Source organism: Mytilus galloprovincialis, chromosome 7 (genome assembly GCF_965363235.1).
Source record: "Mytilus galloprovincialis chromosome 7, xbMytGall1.hap1.1, whole genome shotgun sequence".
NCBI classification, from domain to species: Eukaryota; Metazoa; Mollusca; class Bivalvia; order Mytilida; family Mytilidae; genus Mytilus; species Mytilus galloprovincialis.
This window is the reverse complement of record NC_134844.1, coordinates 83,046,524-83,067,166: the sequence shown is the minus strand read 5'-3', so window position 1 is coordinate 83,067,166 and position 20,643 is coordinate 83,046,524. Positions and strand designations below refer to the sequence as shown.

At 32.3% G+C, this 20,643-nt stretch overlaps 1 protein-coding gene and 1 long non-coding RNA gene across 2 annotated transcripts; both read right to left on the bottom strand.

The window, feature by feature from the left end:
* Positions 1–518: 518 nt before the first annotated feature.
* LOC143084287 (collagen alpha-1(XXI) chain-like) lies at positions 519–10,289 on the bottom strand. The gene is given in 5 exon segments (XM_076260697.1): positions 519–556; positions 1,676–1,939; positions 4,332–4,634; positions 7,932–8,012; positions 10,256–10,289. Coding segments are annotated over 5 exon segments (699 nt in total). The 3' UTR covers positions 519–539.
* Positions 10,290–14,079: 3,790 nt separating this feature from the next.
* LOC143083823 (uncharacterized) lies at positions 14,080–20,217 on the bottom strand. The gene is made up of 2 exons (XR_012980889.1): positions 19,764–20,217; positions 14,080–15,410 (listed from the first exon to the last, which is right to left on the bottom strand). It is a non-coding gene; the product is annotated as an uncharacterized LOC143083823 (long non-coding RNA).
* Between the last annotated feature and the right edge of the window lie 426 nt (positions 20,218–20,643).

Below are 20,643 nucleotides of genomic sequence, written 5' to 3'. Positions count from 1 at the left end.
CACACACACTATGAGATACTGCTAACAACCCACACTATAAGATAATACTAACCACACACACTATAAGATACTGCTAACCACACACACTATGAGATACTGCTAACAATCCACACTATGAGATACTGCTAACCACAAACACTATGAGATACTATATACCATCCACACTATGAAATACTACTCAGCATCCATACTATGAGATACTACTAACCACCTACACTACGAGATACTACAAACCACCCACACAATGAGATGATACAAACCACCCACACAATGAGATACTACTTAGCACCAACACTTTGAGATACTATTTATCACCCACACTATGAGATACAACTAACCATCCACACTATGAGATACTTATAACCAGCCACACTTTAAGATGCTACTAACCACCCACACTCTGACATACTACTAACCACACACACTATGAGATACTATTCACCACCCACATAATAAGATACTACTAACCACTCATGCTATGAGAAACTACTAACCACCAATACTATCAGATAAGACTCACCATCCTTTGTCTTTCATCCCTAGCCTTGGCTTGTCACTACAAACAGGAAATACAAAATGTTATTACAGCATATTCTTGTATCACAAAGAGTGGATTAAATCTCACAATGAAATACTTGGAACTGTTTACAAAATTATACAACACAAATTTATTCTACATGCCAACCTTTGTTATACCAAACTTGTTATTTTATGAAAATAGGATCAACCATATAGAACCACGACCAACCATAGTGAAAACTAGTTTGATTTTTTCATTCAAGCTTCGCATTTTTTTTCTTATGTTGTATATGAAAACTGGTTTTCATATACCAATTTGTTATCATCAAGTAATGATATGTCTGATATGAATGTAATCTTTAAGTAATCTCAAAGTAATCACGATAATTAACACCTGGTTTTATTTACATTGTAATCGATTAAATTACTATTGCTTGAATCAGAAATTACATGATAACTGATTACATATGATTACATTGAAAAAATGTAATCAATAATCTGATTAGGATGCATGGCACACAACAAACGGATTAGTATACAAACGTCACAAACAATATTTGTCTCATTGTAGCCTGTATCATACTGAGGTATCATATATTTGAATTTAAAAATAATGATGACGTGCTTCTGCCAACTAGTGAAACGCATCTGTAAAAGAGAACTTAAAATTTCTCTTAAATCGGTTTTGGAGAAATTTCTGATGAAAGAGAGCTCAATGTGCTTTATTAATCTACTAAGATTTGACCAAAGACAGTTCTTGAATCGTTTTTTGTTGTTGTCTGAAATCTGATCTAAAAATATAACAAGTTGAAGCGGTATATCCATTCGTCCATTCTTCTACAAATAATCGTGAACTTTTAAAAATGTTAGAAATTTGTTTTTGTTGAGTAAAACTAAACACATTTTGTGAAAATTTAAATTTTTCATCACTAGGTTCAACACTTTACTTTTAAGTACATAAAATGCTGAACTTGAAACTTTTTTTTATTGCGCTTTTTCTATATTAATGATTTACTCATACTTTCTTTCAATTTAACAACGACCAAAATGACAATGTTTTAAACCCAACACAAAATTCATTTTCTAATCGAATAAAGTTTATAAAGATAGTCTTAACTTATGGGCAAAGGTGAAAAGTGAAAATGAACATCCATACCTTTCGAAATCATGTTTGCAATGCTTTGCCTGAACGACGGTTTTTTCAATGCACCAAAAGATTTTGCTGCGAAACGGAACGTTGCATCATCTTCTATGCACTCAATCTCATTTTGGTTAACGTTATTTCCAATAGGAATAGAAAAAATTATAACACCTTCACCCGCTGCGCGTAACCTTCTTGCTGCCTCACAAGTGCGTTTTTGGTTGTCAGACCCGCCATCAGTCATAACAAGGGCGATGTTTTGTATTCCTGCTCTATCTCCTGTAAAATAATAGTTCAGGTTCAATTACATTTATGCGTCAAAAGAAACATAAAAAGAAGTTATGTAATTTGAAATGGGAACTTTTCTTTGCATGTAAGCATTTAATTTTCATCAAGTATTAAATTGCAATAGCAAAATAAGTTGAAGGAAGATAGACACTATCATGTCCTAGAGAGAAAAAAACCCAACCAAAACGTTTACAAGACACTATACAAAAAACAACGAAACGAAAAACTGGAATCTCACCAAACGTTTGGGAACACAATGTCTTAATTATAGAAAAGAAGAAGTAATATAATTGTAAATGACACAACTCTTCACAAAAGACAAAAATGACACAGGAATAAATACATATTATGTCACCTTCAACAATAGGCAAAGTCCATACCGCATAGTCAGATATAAAAGGCCTCAAAATGACAAATGTCAAACAATTCAAACGATAAAACTAACGGGCTAATTCATGTAAATAATAATGGACAAAAACAAAATATGTAACGTATAAACAAACGACAACCACTGCATTATTGATTTCTGACTTGGGACAGGCACATGCTGAATGTGGCGGGGTTAAACATGTAAGCGGGCGTCAAACCCTCCTTGTAAACTAGAACAGTGGTGTAACATAAGAACAACCTATAAAATCAGTTGAAAAATATATAGCTCATCAGATGAATACAAACAGAAATAAATCTAGCAGAAACACAGAATGGACATGGCCAGGTACTTGTACATCACAACAACAAAAAGAAGCTATTAAGTACATATGCAGTAACTGACAGCTAGTTCAAATCCAATGAAGACAACAGTAATATACCGCTGTTCGAAATTCATAAATCAATTGAGAAAAAAAACCGGTTTACAAACTAAAACTGAGGGAAACACATCAAATATAAGAGGAGAACTACGATACAACAGAATAACACCTAATAAATAAATCATGCCAGGATCTCCTGTAAAAGAGAGGCGAAAGATAACAACGGGACATTCAAACTCATAAGTCGAAAATATACTGACAACGCAATCACTGAAAAAGACCCCCACCAAACACTGAGTTGATCTCAGGTCCTCTGGGAGGGTAAGAAGCTCCTACTCTACATGTGACAACCGTTGTATTGCTCATTTTGTACCAACCCGGTCTCGTAAATACTTTTAAAAATGTACATACTGAAAAGAACTCATTCGGCTGAATACAGAGGTAATATACTCTTTTTGCAGTAATGTTTCTTTTAAGGTTCAGTAAATCTATTCCTAAAGAAAAAGAAGCCTCCTTTTATGAACTTGAATTGTGTCATTTGGATAGGGTACAATTTAATTGTTACTTCACTATATGGTCTTTTATCTTCAGATGAAGCTCTAATTTTCATTTAATATATTTTCAACAGGAGCCATTCTCAAATATTTGGTTTTTCATTCATAGCAAACTAAAGACTGAGCAACACGAACTACACCAAAATATGGGGAATCTAAGGTGCTTTGAAAGGATAACCGATTCTGCTCCACATGTTGTACCCGTCGTGTTGCTCATCTTTGTACAAACCCGGTAATGAATCTAATTCGGTAGGTTGCATTCGGGAAAATAAGGGCGGAATTATAGTTACGACATAAAAAAATATCCGCTATCATCTGTGAAATGGATATTCAATAACGATCAACCTACTCGCGATGGCGTCCGTAAATACAGCAGTAAATAAAGGCAACAGTAGTATACCGCTGTTCAAAACTCGTAAATCTATGGACAAAAAAACAAAATTGGGGTAACAAACTAAAACTGAGGGAAACGCATTAAATACAAGAGGAGAACAACGACACAACATCAAAATGTAACATACACAGAACTCACTCAGTTTAAAAGAAGCCCAAGTCCGATGTGGTTTAAGTAACAAAACCAAAAACTAAGCAACATGACAATGATACATAAATAAACAAAGGACTACTAGCAGTAACTGACATGCCAGCTGCAGACCTCAATTTAACTGATAGAAATAGTATGTCTTCATCTTATGATGATTAAGCACAATCCCTCCTGTTAGATATTTGGTATCATGCCTTCATAATTTATAAGAGAAGAACATAACACGTATCATGACAACTGGTTTTAGAAAAATTGGGTAATTTCCGATGCAAAAACCCCATGAGTGACTCATTATTAGTTCATCAATGCCATCTTTAATTACTTGACAACAGCATCGTGAGTAGATCCTTTCTGAAGAAGTCTGTATAAAAGTTTGGTTAGCTTTTGAGGTGAATAACGACATTTTTGTGATTTGTATAGAATATTACCAGTGAAGATGGGATGTGAAATACCTGAATGTATAAGATGTCTGCATTGTTGATTTATATTTACGAATTATGTCCTGAAAGGAATTTTATCATCAATAGACTACTTGCCATTCTTTTTTGTAAAACTGCTCTTTCTGGCATGATCTAGTGCATCATAGGTCTTTGTTCCACCACCTACATACGGGATCTGTTTGATAAAATGTTTAAGAAGTTGTATCAAATTCAAACTTCTCAACTTTATTTCTGTTTTAACATTTGATGAAAATACATCCACGCCGACCTGTGTGTGTGTCTTACTGATCGTGAATTGACCTGCTATATTTGCTGCGGTGTTTTTCACAGTTTGGAAATTATCCTTGCCAACACTACCTGACATGTCCAGAATAAACAAGACATCTGCTTTGGTGTCAACTAGAAAAGAGAGAAGACAATGTTCATCTTAGAGAATGCAGTTCGTGAATATCTATAACATTTTAAGTATGAGTACATCAATAAAATAATAATATCTGTTCTGCAAGTGCGACTTAAAGATGTTATAGTAATAATATTGGCTTAGATAAACATTTTAACCATTTAAAAATTGTGATTTGAAAACATAAGTCACTATTTTTATGAATTTTCATTAGTTTTTGGATACAGTATTGCGTTGCCATTATCAATGTATAGAGTTTGAGGTGTTAGTTTTGAAAATAGACAAAATGAGCGTCTTGCAAATGTCTAATAATATAAGCTTTCCCGTCATTTGAAGACATATATATTTGTCATCTCTCAAAATGAGTGTGTTTAGGCTTTAAAAATGATAATCTTAATTATTGTACAATGTCGGTATTAACGTGTTATCATCTAGTCGGCTATGATAACACCGACACTTGAAAAACCCTTGTGGAGTGTTGTCTAAAAGGCATTCATACCATATACACATTTGTTCGTGTTTTTTTTTGTTTTTTTTTAGAGTTTAGAGAATAACACAAACGTACAAGAAAACGAAAAGTTAAATTTTATTCCATATTAATGCAGAATATGAATTTTTATAAAACTAAAAACGAAGGACATGATAACAATTGTAAACCGTTAAGTAAAATCCTTGTGATTCAAAAATTCCATTCCAATAGGGAACATATATTACATTATTGTAGTAATAAACAAATTTTCAAGACGTTTCGGCCATTGACCTTCTTCGGTTTCTTTATTTTTCTTCTAAACTACATGGTAGACAATTTTTCTTTTACAATTATTTGAAAAGATGTTATGGTTATCCATCTTTATCTTATAGTTAATTAACTTAATTCTATCAATGCATGTAATAAAACATATGACATCATTAAGAGTATGCAGTAATTAATTATTCAAACATCATCATGCATCATTAAAAAAACAAAAGATAAAAAAATAAATTGAAAATAATTTGAACTCTTTTTATTTAAAGTGACATTAGCTACGAGATATATAAAATATGAAACATGTATTGATATTGTTTTTGTTCAATCATTAATAAAGTTAAATAGTGAAATAATAATTCGCTTTTAGAAGAGGGACGAAAGATACCAAAGGGACAGTCAAAATCATAAATCTAAAACAAACTGACAACGCCATGGCTAAAAATGAAAAAAGACAAACAAACAAACAACAGCACACACGACACAACATAGAAAACTAAAGAATAAACAACACGAACCCCACCAAAAAACTAGGGGTGATCTCAGGTGCTCCGGAAGGGTAAACAGATCCTGCTCCACATGCGGCACCCGTCGTGTTGCTTATGTGATAACAAATCAGGTAAATTGTCTAATTCGGTAGGTCACATTCAGGAAAGGGAAGGGGATTGTAGTTACGACGTAAAGAACATATACGATATCATTTGTGATACGGTTATTCCATAACGGTCAACCAACTCGTGATGGCGTCCGTAAAATTTACGAAGGGATGATTTCAACTTCACCATTTGGAACTCTTGGTTTAATAGCTTCCTTGTGAGCAGCAACCCTCTATCAAGAAAATCATGATAGGAAATGCAAGCACGGGAATATCGTATCAATTGGGAGATATATACCCCGTATGCAGGTGCTGCTGGAATGTTGCTACTTAGAAATGGAAAGTTCACAATTGGAAAGCTGAAATCATCTCTTTTGTCGTAAAGTTTTGTTTTCAACCGACCCTCATTGTCAATTTCTAGATGTAAGTCAAGATATGAGGCCGACTTAACTGTATCTGTAGTATCCTTTATCTCTAGCTCGATTGGATAGATGCGTTCCACATAGTCACCAAATTTTGAATTATTTAGTGAAAGAACATCATCTATATAGCGAAAAGTAGAGTTAAAGGATAGTGCTATCTTCTTATCTTTCTTCCTAAGAAGTTCCTGCATGAAGTCAGCCTCATAATAATAAAGAAACAAGTCGGCAAGTAGAGGGGCACAGTTTGTTCCCCTTGGAATGCCGACAGTCTGTTGAAAAACACGTCCTCCGAACGTAACAAATATGTTGTCAATCAAGAAATCAAGCATCTTGATAATATCAGTTTCAGAGAATTTTTTGTTCGAATCAGAGTGATCCTTTACAAAGTAGGATTTATCCCTCCCTAAGACAAGATACTTGTATCTACGTTGGCCATTCTTTTTTACGAAGCAAAGCAATACCAACTCTTTCAATTTGTCTTTTAGTTTGGAATGTGGAATACTAGTGTACAGAGTAGAAAAGTCAAATTTTAGCAGCCAGTATGGTTCAATTTTGTCAAAATAAGCTAAGAAACATTGATAATGAATTAAAGCAAATGATACACTATGGTTGATGACACCAAGTACCTATTAACAAAACTGTCACTGATTAGCTGTAAAATGCATTATCTGTGAAAAAAATAATTTAACAAATCAACAAAAACAATTGAAATTCAGGAGCATTAGGGGTCGGGACAAATTATATTTCTGATACAATCATGAATAATGATATCATTAAAGGTCGGTATCATCATGACTATGAGAGTTGGTTGAGTTCTTACAATGTATTTATCAATGTTATAAAGAACACGTGTATTTGATTAACTGTACTGTCCAGGCGAGCTGATATCCAAAATAGTGGGTTTTTTTTTATAAATATTTTATGTTCGTTTGAGTCGACGAACAAGAACATAATTTGAATTATTTCATTGTGATTTTTTATTTAATCTAGGTAGCAATATTTCAACAGCCAATGCATATTCAGTCATTATATTTAAATACATTCAATATACAATTGCATCGCTTATGGTTTAAGATTAAACCTCTTTAAGAGAGTTGCCACCATAAGAGGTAACAACTAAACTTAGATTTATGTTTTTTTTTAAACCCTTCTCATATTTCCTCTCGTTTTTTTTTATAAATTACTGTGCCATGACAAGTATTCAGACTATAAATGACAGAAACTGTTATTAAAAATTGAAAAGTTGATAAAAATGTAATAGCACAATGAATATTTCTTTCCGGATCATGGAAGATCATGGAAGAAAGATAAAAAAAATAGATCTTTGGGGTCCAAATTTTGACGAAGATGTTCTACTTGGTACGCGAAATATATACTGTGAGTGTGTATATAAAAGGGGAGGGTGTGTATGTGTGTGGTTTTTTTTTTTTTGCATAAACAGTTCATCTTCACCATAAACCTTTTATTGACAGTAACAAGATTATAAGTAGTATAAATGCACATGAGCTTCTTTACAACTTTGTATAATACTTACTTAACTGTAGACTCGGCTTGACCACAAGTAACAAACAAATCAAGTTTGCTATTAATATCCTCATGATCACGAGTTATTCCACTGCAATATAAGAATTGTTTGCATTATAAACGCAAAAATGCATGTCAAGTATGAATGTCGACTGCAAGACCCGGCGGAACCATCTCTTATTATTCAGTGTCGCTGTTGTCTTGACTATTAGTAGATTCGTCTCATATAGGACCACATTAAACGGAGTAGAGTATAAATTCACAATATTGGCCAAGTTATGAGTTTATTAAAAGATGCCATGAGTTGAAAAAAAGATAGACAAGATAATGATAAAAAAGGGGGGAAAGCTTAAACTTAAGTGTTCAAATATAAGGGTTTCAACCTCGATCTGCAAAATTTACTTTTGACAGTGTTATTAGACGGACTTTTATCCACATTTCAATATTTTTGAATCTTACAAACATTTTACGTATTTGGCTTCCTACCATTTACATTTACATCCAATTTGTACCATTAAATATAAAAATAAGGAGATGTGGTAAGATTGCCAATGAGACATCTATTTACCAAAGTTCAAATGAAGTGAATGTAAGCAATTATAGCCAATAGAACGGTCTTCAACAATGAGAAAAATTCAGTCCTTATGGTCAGCTATAAAAGGCCTCGACATTTAAAGTACGAAACAATTCAATTGAGAAAAAAACTGCATAATTAATAACAAAGCAGTTTACGAAAAACAAATATGACAAGCATGAACTAACGACAACCACTGAATAACAGACTCCTGACGTGGGACCGGCACATATACAACGTGGCGGGATTAATTAAGTGTGAAAGCGCCAACCATTCCTAACCTGGGACAGTGTTGCAACAGTGCAACATAAGAACAAACTATTGAAAAACAGTTGAAAAGGGCTTAACTCATCAGATGGATACAAATAGAAATAAATTTAACAAAAATACAAAGTGGATGTGATGCTAACCTGGGTTTAAAAAACACTTGATTCATTTTCGACTAGAATTATGCTCTTGATCATAAAAGATATCAAAAAATATATTCAAATATTTTAAAGCACAGAAAAAGACAATACAAATCTACAGATCTTAGGTTTGACCCGTCTGATATTTTAACCCACGACCTCCACAATGCGAGGTTAGCAAGCTACCACGAGATCACACTGCATTTAGAGTTTTGTTAACTTTTTCATAAAAGTTTGAAGAATTCTTTGATGATTTAATTTTATTTTGTGTATTTAGTTTTGTTTATATCCTTATGATATTAACAGCCAATAAAGATAGAAAAGAATATTTTTTTTTGTATATAATTGTAAACATATAATTGATACTGTGATTCAGTCGTAGTGAAATAAAAAAATGATTACTCTACCTTCAAATATAGTTTACATATATCGTTCTGTGATTCAGTGTGTTTTTTTTTCAGTTTGATATATTATATATAGCTTGAAAACGTGGTTTTAATTTTACATCGCATGCGCACGAAAATAGCAATCGTTTGTGGTTTTTTTAATTGCAAAAAAAGTGTTCCATATGGCAATCATAATATTTTGACTCCGGCAGTAATTTTAAGCTTCTAGCTAAGACGATCAATTAAGATAATATGCATAACTGCAATTTTTCATTTTCAAACTTCTTTATAAATGCATATGGCATTGAATCAGTTTTAAAGTGCATCTATTATATTCTACTGAAATGCATTATGTCAATAAAACAATCAAATGTTGACTTATTTATAGTAAATAATGGTAAGATATACATAATATTCAATGCATATCAATATATAATGATAAAGAAGTAATATATGATATAATCTAATAACTATATTGTTTCCTGAAAACGTCATTCATTGGTTACATAAAAAGTAAAACTTTCCAAACAAAACAAGGAAATTTTTACATAAAATATTATACGAACTATTCGTAACAGTTTAAAATTAATCTCCACTCAGACAGTTACATTAATTCTTACTTTTATGATGTGTTTGTCAGAATCATAGGATTTATTTCTAAGTGGAGAAGTAGAACAGAAGGGCATATATATAAAGCATTCAACAGTAGAAAATGTGTTATGTCGGTAAAGAATACTACTTAAAAGAAAACGGTCAACCACAAAAAAAAATATTGAGGAACAATGGTCCATCCCCTTAGCGCCTGTGGTCCGCTCATGAAAATATTTTATGAACTTTGCATTTATTTGAAAGATGCACAAGATTTTCGTTTTTGTTAATTTTTATTTTGTGCTTTGTATAAACTGATATGCAAAGCCCTTTTCAACTGTTTTTTTTATAGATGGTTATATGCCGCTCAATCACTGACCAAGGTTAGGGGAGGGTTTGACACCAGCAAACATGTTTACCATTCATGTTCTTGTCCCAAGTTAGTAGCCTGTAAATGAGCGGTTGCCATATTTAGCTGTTTTTTATATTTGTTTTGTTTATTGTTTTTCTTATGTTGTACCATAACACCACTATCCTAGATTAAATGGGTGACTCCTTTAACCCAGCCACATTATGGGTCCTTCCCTAAGACAGGAACTGTAGTGTATGTCGTTCGTTCATTTCGGTCATACTTGAAGATTGTTTTGTTATAGATAAAGGCAACAGTAGTATACCGCTGTTCCAAAGTCATAAATCAATTGAGAAAAAAAATATCCGGGTTACAAACTAAAACCAAAAGAAACACAACCGTACGAGTTATTTTTCAATAAAATATTTTCATATTTTTCTTGTTGGAGTTTTTTTTTATTGCCGAGTATATGGTATGGGTTTTGCTTATTGTTTGAGGTTGTATGTTGGCCTACTTACATTAACTTCATTTGAACTTATATTTGCGTCATGGGCAATCAAACCCCATGTCATTATTTTTATAGTTTAGGATTATTTTTTGCACACATAAGCTTGGTTAGGTTCATGAATACTCACCAGTATTTCATATTGTAACTGGTACCATTGCATACACATTTAGATCATAAGATTATAGTAAAAAAAACATCAGTCATATATGTACAAAGCATTCAGTTGTTGGCTCCACTCTCCTCAGTACAAGATGAAATATATCTAAATTTCTGAAAATGAATGAAACTTGTTAGTCTTCAGGTTCCAGACTCTACCATAATTTAATCGCCGGTTTAAGGTTTCACATCATGGGCTCAAGCCTTTAATCCATATTTGTGTATCTTATGCTTCACTAATAGTGCATGGTTCTATTGATAGGAAACGGACTCCACTGAAAGGGCTCCGAGTTTCTGAGGTAGAAATAAGGCCCAATAAACTCAGCCTTGGAGCTCGAGTTAATATCCCGCTATTCTAGAAGTTGCCCTAAATATGACGTCTGTAAAAAGAGCAACTTGGTTTTTTTAAATGTCATAGATAACTGTGATTTTGTACTGTATCAGTACCGAAGTACGTCAAATGGATATATGTCTGTGTAGCATGTGTTAGCTCTTGAATACCGAATGAGTTTGGAAATGTAAATCCCGTATACAGGTAAAGTTTGTATATTACTGCTAAGGTGTGGAAAGGGGGCGGGGGTATTTTTTTCAAAATTAAAATCCTTTCATTTGTTATGCATTCTTGTTCTAAGATGACCGTATATGTCAAATTCGAGGATTAAGCTTAAAATGAGGAAGATTAAGCCGTTTCTAAGGTTTGTTGAATTTACTATTGTTGAATACATATTAATGGAACCATATCAGAAAAGTTTGGATTGTTAAAGGAAAGAACATCATCAATATATCTGGTTGTGAATTTAAAAGAGCTGGCTTCTTTTGTGTTCTTGTCTTGGCACTCTAGTGAAAAAATATGAAGAAGTCGGCAGGGAGAGCCGCACAGTTCGTTCCCATACAAATGCTGACAATTGTTTGGAAACGTCTACCTCCAAATTCAACAAATATGGTTTCAAAATTAAACTCTAGCAGACCTAACACTTGTTCCTGTCGTTTTACTTTATTGTTCTCTGTTGACAAAGTATCGGTATCCCAAATGCAAATTTATAGCATCTATTATATTTTTTTTATTTAAAAGCATCATGGGTTATTTCTTTTAAACATTTTTTTCAATTAGACATGCAGAATGGTGGTATAAAGGGTTAAAAATCAGGGGTTCTGTTAGAAAAGTCAATGTCGTTTGCAGTTCCATCATCATTTTGTTAGAATTAATTTCAGTGAAAGAACGAAATTTAAACTTACCAGAAGTTCTTAATAGTTGGTTTTTCAGAATTCACTCATGGTTAATACCTCTACGAGTGTGTTTTGTATGTGCTACTTTGTGTGTTTCTTTGGTTCATATGACGTAACTCTGTACTTTTAAAGATCTCGCCTATGTGTTATTGTTCTATTATATGTCATTATGTCATTGTTCTATTATAAATTTGAAAATACGTTGCACAACAAAATTATTTTACTCGCGTAGTGGTATTAACCATATGTGGATTCTTAAAAATTCTAAACAACTAAAGAACTTCTAGGTAATTTTAAATCTCGGTATGTTTCTTAAATTAGTTTTCAACCCTTCATACCACCATTCCCCATGTGAAATTATATTTTTTGGAAAATACTTTGAACGACAAAATTATTTTATATTTCTTCCAATGTGACGTTTACACTTTATGACGTCAAACACGCAAAGCAATAAAACAATGATCGGGTTTTGAAATTTGATAGATGCTTTTTTGTGCCTTTTTGTGAAATAATTGTTTGTTTTGAGATTGTGATACAGGGATGACTGTTGTATCCATATCTTGATTATTTTATCCTATTAAATCTGTTTTGTTAAAGCATTGTTGTAAATACAATAGAATTTGATGCGACTATTATACAAGTGAGAGGTTTGGCGCTATAAAATCAGATTCAATTCACCATCTTCTACAATTGAAAATGCCTGTACCAAGTCAACAACAGTTGTTGTCCATTCGTTTGATATGTTTTATCATTTGATTTTGCCATTTGATGTAGGACTTGTCGTTTTGAATTTTCTTCAGAGTTCAGTATTTTTGTGATTTAACCTTTTTTTTTACGGTATTTCTGAAGACGTTTTTGCTGCGGGCAGAATATTTGCCAATCCAATGTACAATTTATTTGTAGAGCATGTAGATGAGCCTACAATGTACCGTTGTTTATATGGAATTTTATGAAGCTTAGATATCTAACGGAAACATGGTAAGCCCTCATATTTGGTGTTCAATGTAAATCAATTGTTCAACGAAACAATGAGGTCCTTGTGATTCGCAAATCTCTTTCCTTGTGAAGTAATAGGGATTACCCGAGTGCTTATTAAATTATGATTCTTTGACAATAAACTCGAAGAAATGCAATTTATATTAAAAAAAATATATTTGAAGCTCTGTCCAAAGGAATTCAATATAATTATCTCGAATAGAGGAAAGGCATTTCGTCGCTTCTTTGATATTGAAAACGTACGTTGGTCGATTATTTACACAGTATTATAACTTTTGGATTCAACGTTTTGACAGAAACCCGATAGTTTTAACCGATTCTGACAAAGCGTCCAGTTCAAATTCTTCTCTAAAATATCATAATGATATTGGAAAGTACTATTAAATTTCCGAAATAATTCGTAATTATTGAATGCGTATATCAGGCTTCAGAATGGTTCTTTATTGTATTCACTATATTATACTCACAGATTGCTTTAAATGTACGAATTACTAAATTGCACTACGTGATGAATACCAAAATATTTATTGCACTTGATACATATAAGCTTTATTGGTTTCGAATACATAATATATTGTATATACATTCTGAGACCAAAATATGATTTCAATATAAAGAATAAGAAGCTGTTGTATTATTGCCAATGAGACAACCATGCACCTGAGACGACAAGCCGAAGAGGTTAAAACATCGTAAGGTTAGTGTACGACACACACACGCATACACTTTTGTTACAAGTAGCTTAAAAAGAAGTCAACGATATAATATTGCCTGGTTCTAGTACTTCATAACCTCTACATTGTTAAGCATAAAAATAAGTCTATCTTATCACTATTGATCACTATTGCAACTTGATTGATTATGGCAGTGTTTCAGCAATTCGATCGATTGTATAGGATTATTAGGGTTGGAATCTGTTCTGCTGTGATGTTATTGGTGTTACTAAAACAATTTAAAAACCAGGTAGTAATTCAAATGTGTGATCAAAGGTAAACTTTAATTGTTTCAAGTGCTTGTTATAATTACTTGCATTATCAAGAAATTAATATTCACATTTGTCATTGTTCATATAAATAGTCACGTACATTGATGCTTGCTTATCACACAGTAACTCTCTCAAATTTTGGTGAACAGTTATCGACAAAACATCGGCTGGTATATACTGTTCTGTCGACGTCAAGGACTATTTGGGTTGTTCTTCTTATACGTCGTTGTTAACCACTTACAACTATCAAGATTAAGACAACGATACGACTGCAGCTTTCTTAAGCTTATGTTTGTAGTGTCCCCCTTATCAATGTTCCTTACTAGTGTTCACTCAATCAATATCTCTCTCTGTTAGATTGTCAATAAGATTGGTGTATTCTTTTTTCCTGCATTATTGCTGTCTAATCAAAATTCTTTTACTTGAATTTCTATTTCTATAAATTATGTACACAATAATAGCAAAAATGAGTAAAGATAGTGTTTTCATTATGACTCCGCGCTTGAACCAAACGATATATATAATTTTACCGTCCCAGCTATGCCATGATGACGCTCGGTGATGTACTATATATTCATTGTTATAAGGTAATGCTGATACCGCACATTTGTTTTCAAAACTTTTGAAACGTATATTGAAATAAGCTGTTCCTGTAGTGAGCATATTATTCAAATATGGAAGCAAGTATTTTCTTTTAGCATAAGGTAAACCAGCTATGACATGTTCTAGAAGCGGATGATTGGCGGTCGCAGCAAAGAAGTCAATTGCAAACCTATCAAAATTATCGCCACTTTTAAAAACAGCTTGTTGATTTTGATTGTAGACGTTTTGAAGAAGCGACTTTATATTTTGAAGACATTCTATATCATTGTCAGCATATATTCCACCATAATGATGAATGATCGTGAATTTTCCAACGTTGATTTTACTTATCCATGCTGGAAGGTTTGAGTATAATTTGAAAATCCCTGGGTAATATTTTTTTATTAAATCGTCAACCATAGATTGGTTCCAGAGAGTATACTTGAAGTCAGGACACAATTTTGCCCAGGTTTGTTGGGCAAATTGGTATTTCTGTAGATGTGCTTGACCGTCTTTGTTAATGTCAAAATAAATTTGATGAATATGGCGTGGAATCTGTGAAATATCATCTCTCTTTCGTAAGTCTGTTTCTCGGCATTCTTCTTTTAATTGTGATTGGTCATTATTTGTTAATGAGGGAATCACATGTATGATGCATAGGATAATTAACACTGTCCCACATGCACAAAGTGCTGACATCTCTTTTGCCGTCACTATCATTTCTGCAACAACTGAAATAAAGATAATAGATAACATTACTGTACAGACATCTATATCGGGTTTCTACATAAACACTAATCCATCCAATTGAGTCTAAGTTTGTTTTTTTTATATTAATTTTGAAAGTTTATTATTATGGTATGCCATATTTGCACACATACCGAAGACCTCTGAATGCGGAATATGTTTGAAATGTATCGAAATTTGATAACAGCCAGGACTCTGTTATTCAGTGGTTGTCGTTTGTTGGTGCTGTTAATTGGAATTTATCAGTTTTCGTATCATTTATAGATGATACCGTTAGTTTTCCTGTTTGAAATGTTTTACACTAGTCATTTGTGTAGCCCTTATAGCTTGCTAGCGAACACATCGGAACAAGTAATTCATAAAGGTCAAAGACACCGATAGAGAGAAAAAAATCTAAATATATATAGACATTTTTTGGAAAATACCATTTTTCTCATCCAAACAAATACAGGGCCGTGTCATCGAAAGTGTCCTAGGATTTGTCTTAGGACACTTTCGATGACAATCTGAGGACTGTCTTATGAAATATCTCATTCAAATGAAAAAGTATATCATTTAGATAAAAACAAATATGACATTTAAATGAAGAAATATACCAATTAAATAAAAATATTGCATTTTAATGAAAAATATCAAATTTTTGCAACCAATACCATGTCATACTAAATGATGTATACGGTATTTTTCTACCGCTTATTATGTTAACGATACATGTAGTAAACTTCACGTTTGCCATTTTTTGTTACTATTATATAAAGATATATAAATATTTCTTTATACATGACGTGTTATGTTTTTGATTAAGATCTTATTGATATTATGTGCATTCAAATATCTATACAAGCAACGTGCATTTTAATTATAAAAGGTGTAAAAGAGTTTTATTTGAAAACATATAACAGCTTTATTTCTTAAGAAATATATATAAAAAAAGATCATCGTTTAACAAAATTGTTTGATTGAATTATATCTAAAATTAGGTTCACAAACATCCGTGTACTTTTAAAGAGAAAGCCTGACTGCTTCAAGAATATTTAAACAAATTGCTTGATTTTAATTTAAGATGTAATGCATGTTCTTTTATTCTTTTAAACGAGGAAACGATGCACATGGCCTAGGGTGTTTAAAATCCATAAGTCGGACTCCACCATGTTAAAAAGGGAATAAAGTCCACAAAAACCTCACAAGGAAACATAGAGTTTATTTTTTCATGACGATTTTAAAATTAACTGATTTTGACGAATCATGGTATATCTTTTCCTATTATAACGGTTACGTTTAAAATAATTGAGACCTCTGACAAATATAACTTGACAAACCACAATATAAATTAGATAGACTACAATTCTTAATTGCTCATTGCAAATAATATTGGTCTAAATAGTATACGACAAAAATGGTTGATTTAAAGAAAAAAGTCAATTCAAAGTGAATTCGTCGGATTTTCATTTAAATGTCATTCATAAAATTCATCGATGTAAAAGATATGGTCGATTATTTTGTATAGTATTTCCTGTCCTCGCTAGAAATTATAGTGTATTGATTAACTCAAATAAATAATTATTCAACACATTTCATTTGATCTACAAATGATTTTATGATCGAAATTCAATGTTTATTGATCCTTATGTATATGCTACTATGGAAGCATTATATTGTCAATACTACTGAAGCTCGTACTGAAGAGATTTAATCATGGCCATCGTTCGTACTTTCACACATGATAGACAACCATGTGAACCATGGGTTACTGACCTTTCTAAACTCAAAGAATTAACGACACAGTGGTTTTATTTTAAAAATTATTAAAAAATTTTGAAAATCATCAATTGAGATTTTTTTCTTCAGAATGTGTGGTATTAAATAATATAATTTCACGACACCCAGCAGAGTGTCTTTATTTTGCGGGATTTTTTTCTCAAAAACAAATGTGTCGCCAACTCTTATTAATATCTGAATGAAAATAAATGCTCTTCATAATGATATCATGATTTTTCGCCCTGTGTAAGCTTTCATTTTCCACGAGGGTCACTACCTATTAATGGATGTACGGGGATGTGCCAAATACATGGGTCATAATTTTGCTAGATTTATTTGTAAAAAATATCCTCTTTTTTAAAATATCATATACTAGTATTAAATTGCATTTACGTTTGAACTGTTTATTGTTTTGGGGTATGTATGATCTACATATCACTATATATATACAATTTTTGTACCCATAGCAGTGCCATTTGTCTGTAAATAGTGTTCTCCTTGGAATGTGAAGTTGTTCTTTTTCAAGACCATAGTAAGCATTTCTACTAAGCAGTCAGTAGGTGGAATTTTAAGAGATCAAGAGTCCCAAACTTCTCTACATGCTTAAATGCCATCCGCATGGGGAATATTCGTATAGATGGAGGTGACATCCGTTGTGACACTGCTATGGGTACAAACATGGCTCCATCTTATGCCCATATATTCATGGGTAAAGTTGAAAAGCAACTGATCGAGTGCTCCATTGAAGAAAAGCTTTCCTGGTATCGATTCATTGATGACGTTGACATGAAATAGGACATGGGAGACCAAGAATTACAAACTTTTATCACAAATGCTAACAATCAACACCCTACCATCAAATTCACAAATAAAACATCTAATTCCACCATAAACTTCCTTAATACATCTAGCACCTTCTCTGTAGGTATAATAAACACAGATATATACTCTAAACCTACAGATACTCATCAATACTTGTCGCCTGAAAGTTGCCATCCTCCACACTGCACGAAGAGCATTCCATACAGCCAAGCTCTCAGAATAAGGCGAATATGCTCCTCTGAAGACACTGCTAAAAGCTCAAAGGACATTTGAAAAGAAGGGGATATAAACACAAAAACATCAAAAATAGTTTTCGAAAAGCGGAATCCATCCTCAGAAGCAGTCTGCTAACTTACAAAGAAAAACAGAAAAGTAAAAGAATCCCATGTGTGCTCACTTACCATCCATGCCTGAGAAATAGTTTCAAGACCATTCGTGATCATTGGAGAGCAATCGAGAAACATTTTAAATTATCAAAAATCTTTCCTGAGCCTCCCATGATAGCCTTTAAACAACCTAACAGCCTGAGAAATATACTTGTCCGTGCTGACCTTTCCAAACCTCACCATATTGTAGGTAATTGCCAGCCTTGTGGGGATAAGTGCTGCAAATGTTACCACCAATTCATCAACATTTCATAGTAAGACCACAGAAAAGACATACAAGATCTTCTGCAATGTCAACTGCAAAAGCTCAAACGTAATTTACGTTCTTGAGTGTCCTATATGTGGTCTCCAATATGTCGGTGAATCTATGCAGCCATTTCTCAAACGCCTTAACGGCCACAGGAGTGACCTCACAAAAAAAACCCCGTATATTCCTGTCAGCCAACACTTCAGGTTACCAGATCACAATCTGAAAGATTTTGAACACATGAAGATCATTGTGTTCGAACAGGATTGTACATGGCAAAATAGGCAAAGAGAGAATCGGAAGAAGTTTTGGATTAAAGAACTGGGTGTCCTCCATCCAGAGGGAATCAATAGAAAGAAAGAATTAAATTTACAGTCTAATGTTTGTATTATGATATTCAGGATTTTGGATTAAAATCAATCGACCAAAACTTACCTGTATCATTACTGATATCTTTTTACACCTTATACATTATGTATCAGTATTGTTAAAACTTTTCACATTGATGAAGGCCATTTGTTGAGCCGAAATATTTGCAATTATTGTATAATTTATATCATCTGTTCAGTTTTTCCATCTTTGTGCGATGATATTCAACACTTTTTAGTGTTTTGTTTTCCATCTATTTATCGGTATTGTTACAAAATCTTTTAGACTTATATAATTTTTCCTGTTTTGTAGTATTGTCAATTTTGATGATCCAATACCTATTAAGTTTATTGGTTGGTAGATTTTTATAGACTCTACATGGTCAATTATTAATCAATTCATTTGAAAGTTAACCTTTAAAATAAGTTACTAAATGAACTCTGGAAATTTGTCTCCTGATTTGTATATAAGTATATGTTATTCGTTCTTAAATATTTATATAACTATAGGTACCAAATTTCAGTTACATGATGTACAAATAGTGTAAAATTGTCCTTCAAGGGCAATAAATCCGTTTTTTGTTTTTTTTTTATATGTTCACTTTTTTGTAGGTCTTACTTTCCGAAACAGTTTTGCTGTGTTACAGTTTATCTTTATCTTCAGTAATATTTGAGATAATAACCATAAACTGCCCAAAAAACATTAAAATTAACTATTGTCTTGTCTGAAAATATAGATTATTAAATAGTACTAACCTTTGTCCCGATAGTAATGAAATCGAATCAATTATATCCTTAGTTTTTAAATGAATTAAATAACATTTTTGTATTAGCTGTGGAAAAGTCGCCGGTCAAAATGTAGGTCGCTGGATTAATTATGTGAATGAATGATGACGTCATGAAATAGAAGTTTCTTTAAACGGTCCAACTAGGTGAAAGAAATAATTAGCAATACTGTTTCCACGGGATTAGAATACTGTTAGAATACTGATAGAATTTACAGAAGCTATGATTAAAATGTATTCTATTTGATCCTTTCACTCACATGAATTTCGAATTTTTTTAATGATCCTTTTTCGCAATTTTCCGCTGTATATCTTTTAAGAAATATTACTATAACATTATCACTTGTATAATAAAATGTTATAACTTTTCCTTCGATTCTCCTAAAATGAGATTTATGATTTTTTTTAAACGAAATAAATGAAAATATAAGTTACCTTTACGTGAAGAATTTGTAGAAACTATGATTAAAATGTTTTTACCAATTGAATAAATGTGTGTTCACTCTTCCATTTATATGTGATTTGGTCTATATCATTTAACTTGTTATATTTACTATTAAAAGCACCGTGGGTCCTGGTAACCGTAAACAAAACGCAAACATTTTATCTTTGCAATATCATGATATGAAATTCAAAATCACAGCTACCAATAGTTGAAAATTATTTTATTTATACTTAATTCAAAAGCGATTTAACGTTAATCGCTACTATTTACAAAAATGATACTAAATGATTTAAAAAAAAATCCTTTTCGCTTTATTGCGGTCAGTTTAGTTTAAACATATTTATATAGAGTAGATTTGGAAAATTTGTACTATATTTTGTTTTACAAAACAACGTTCTATTTGATG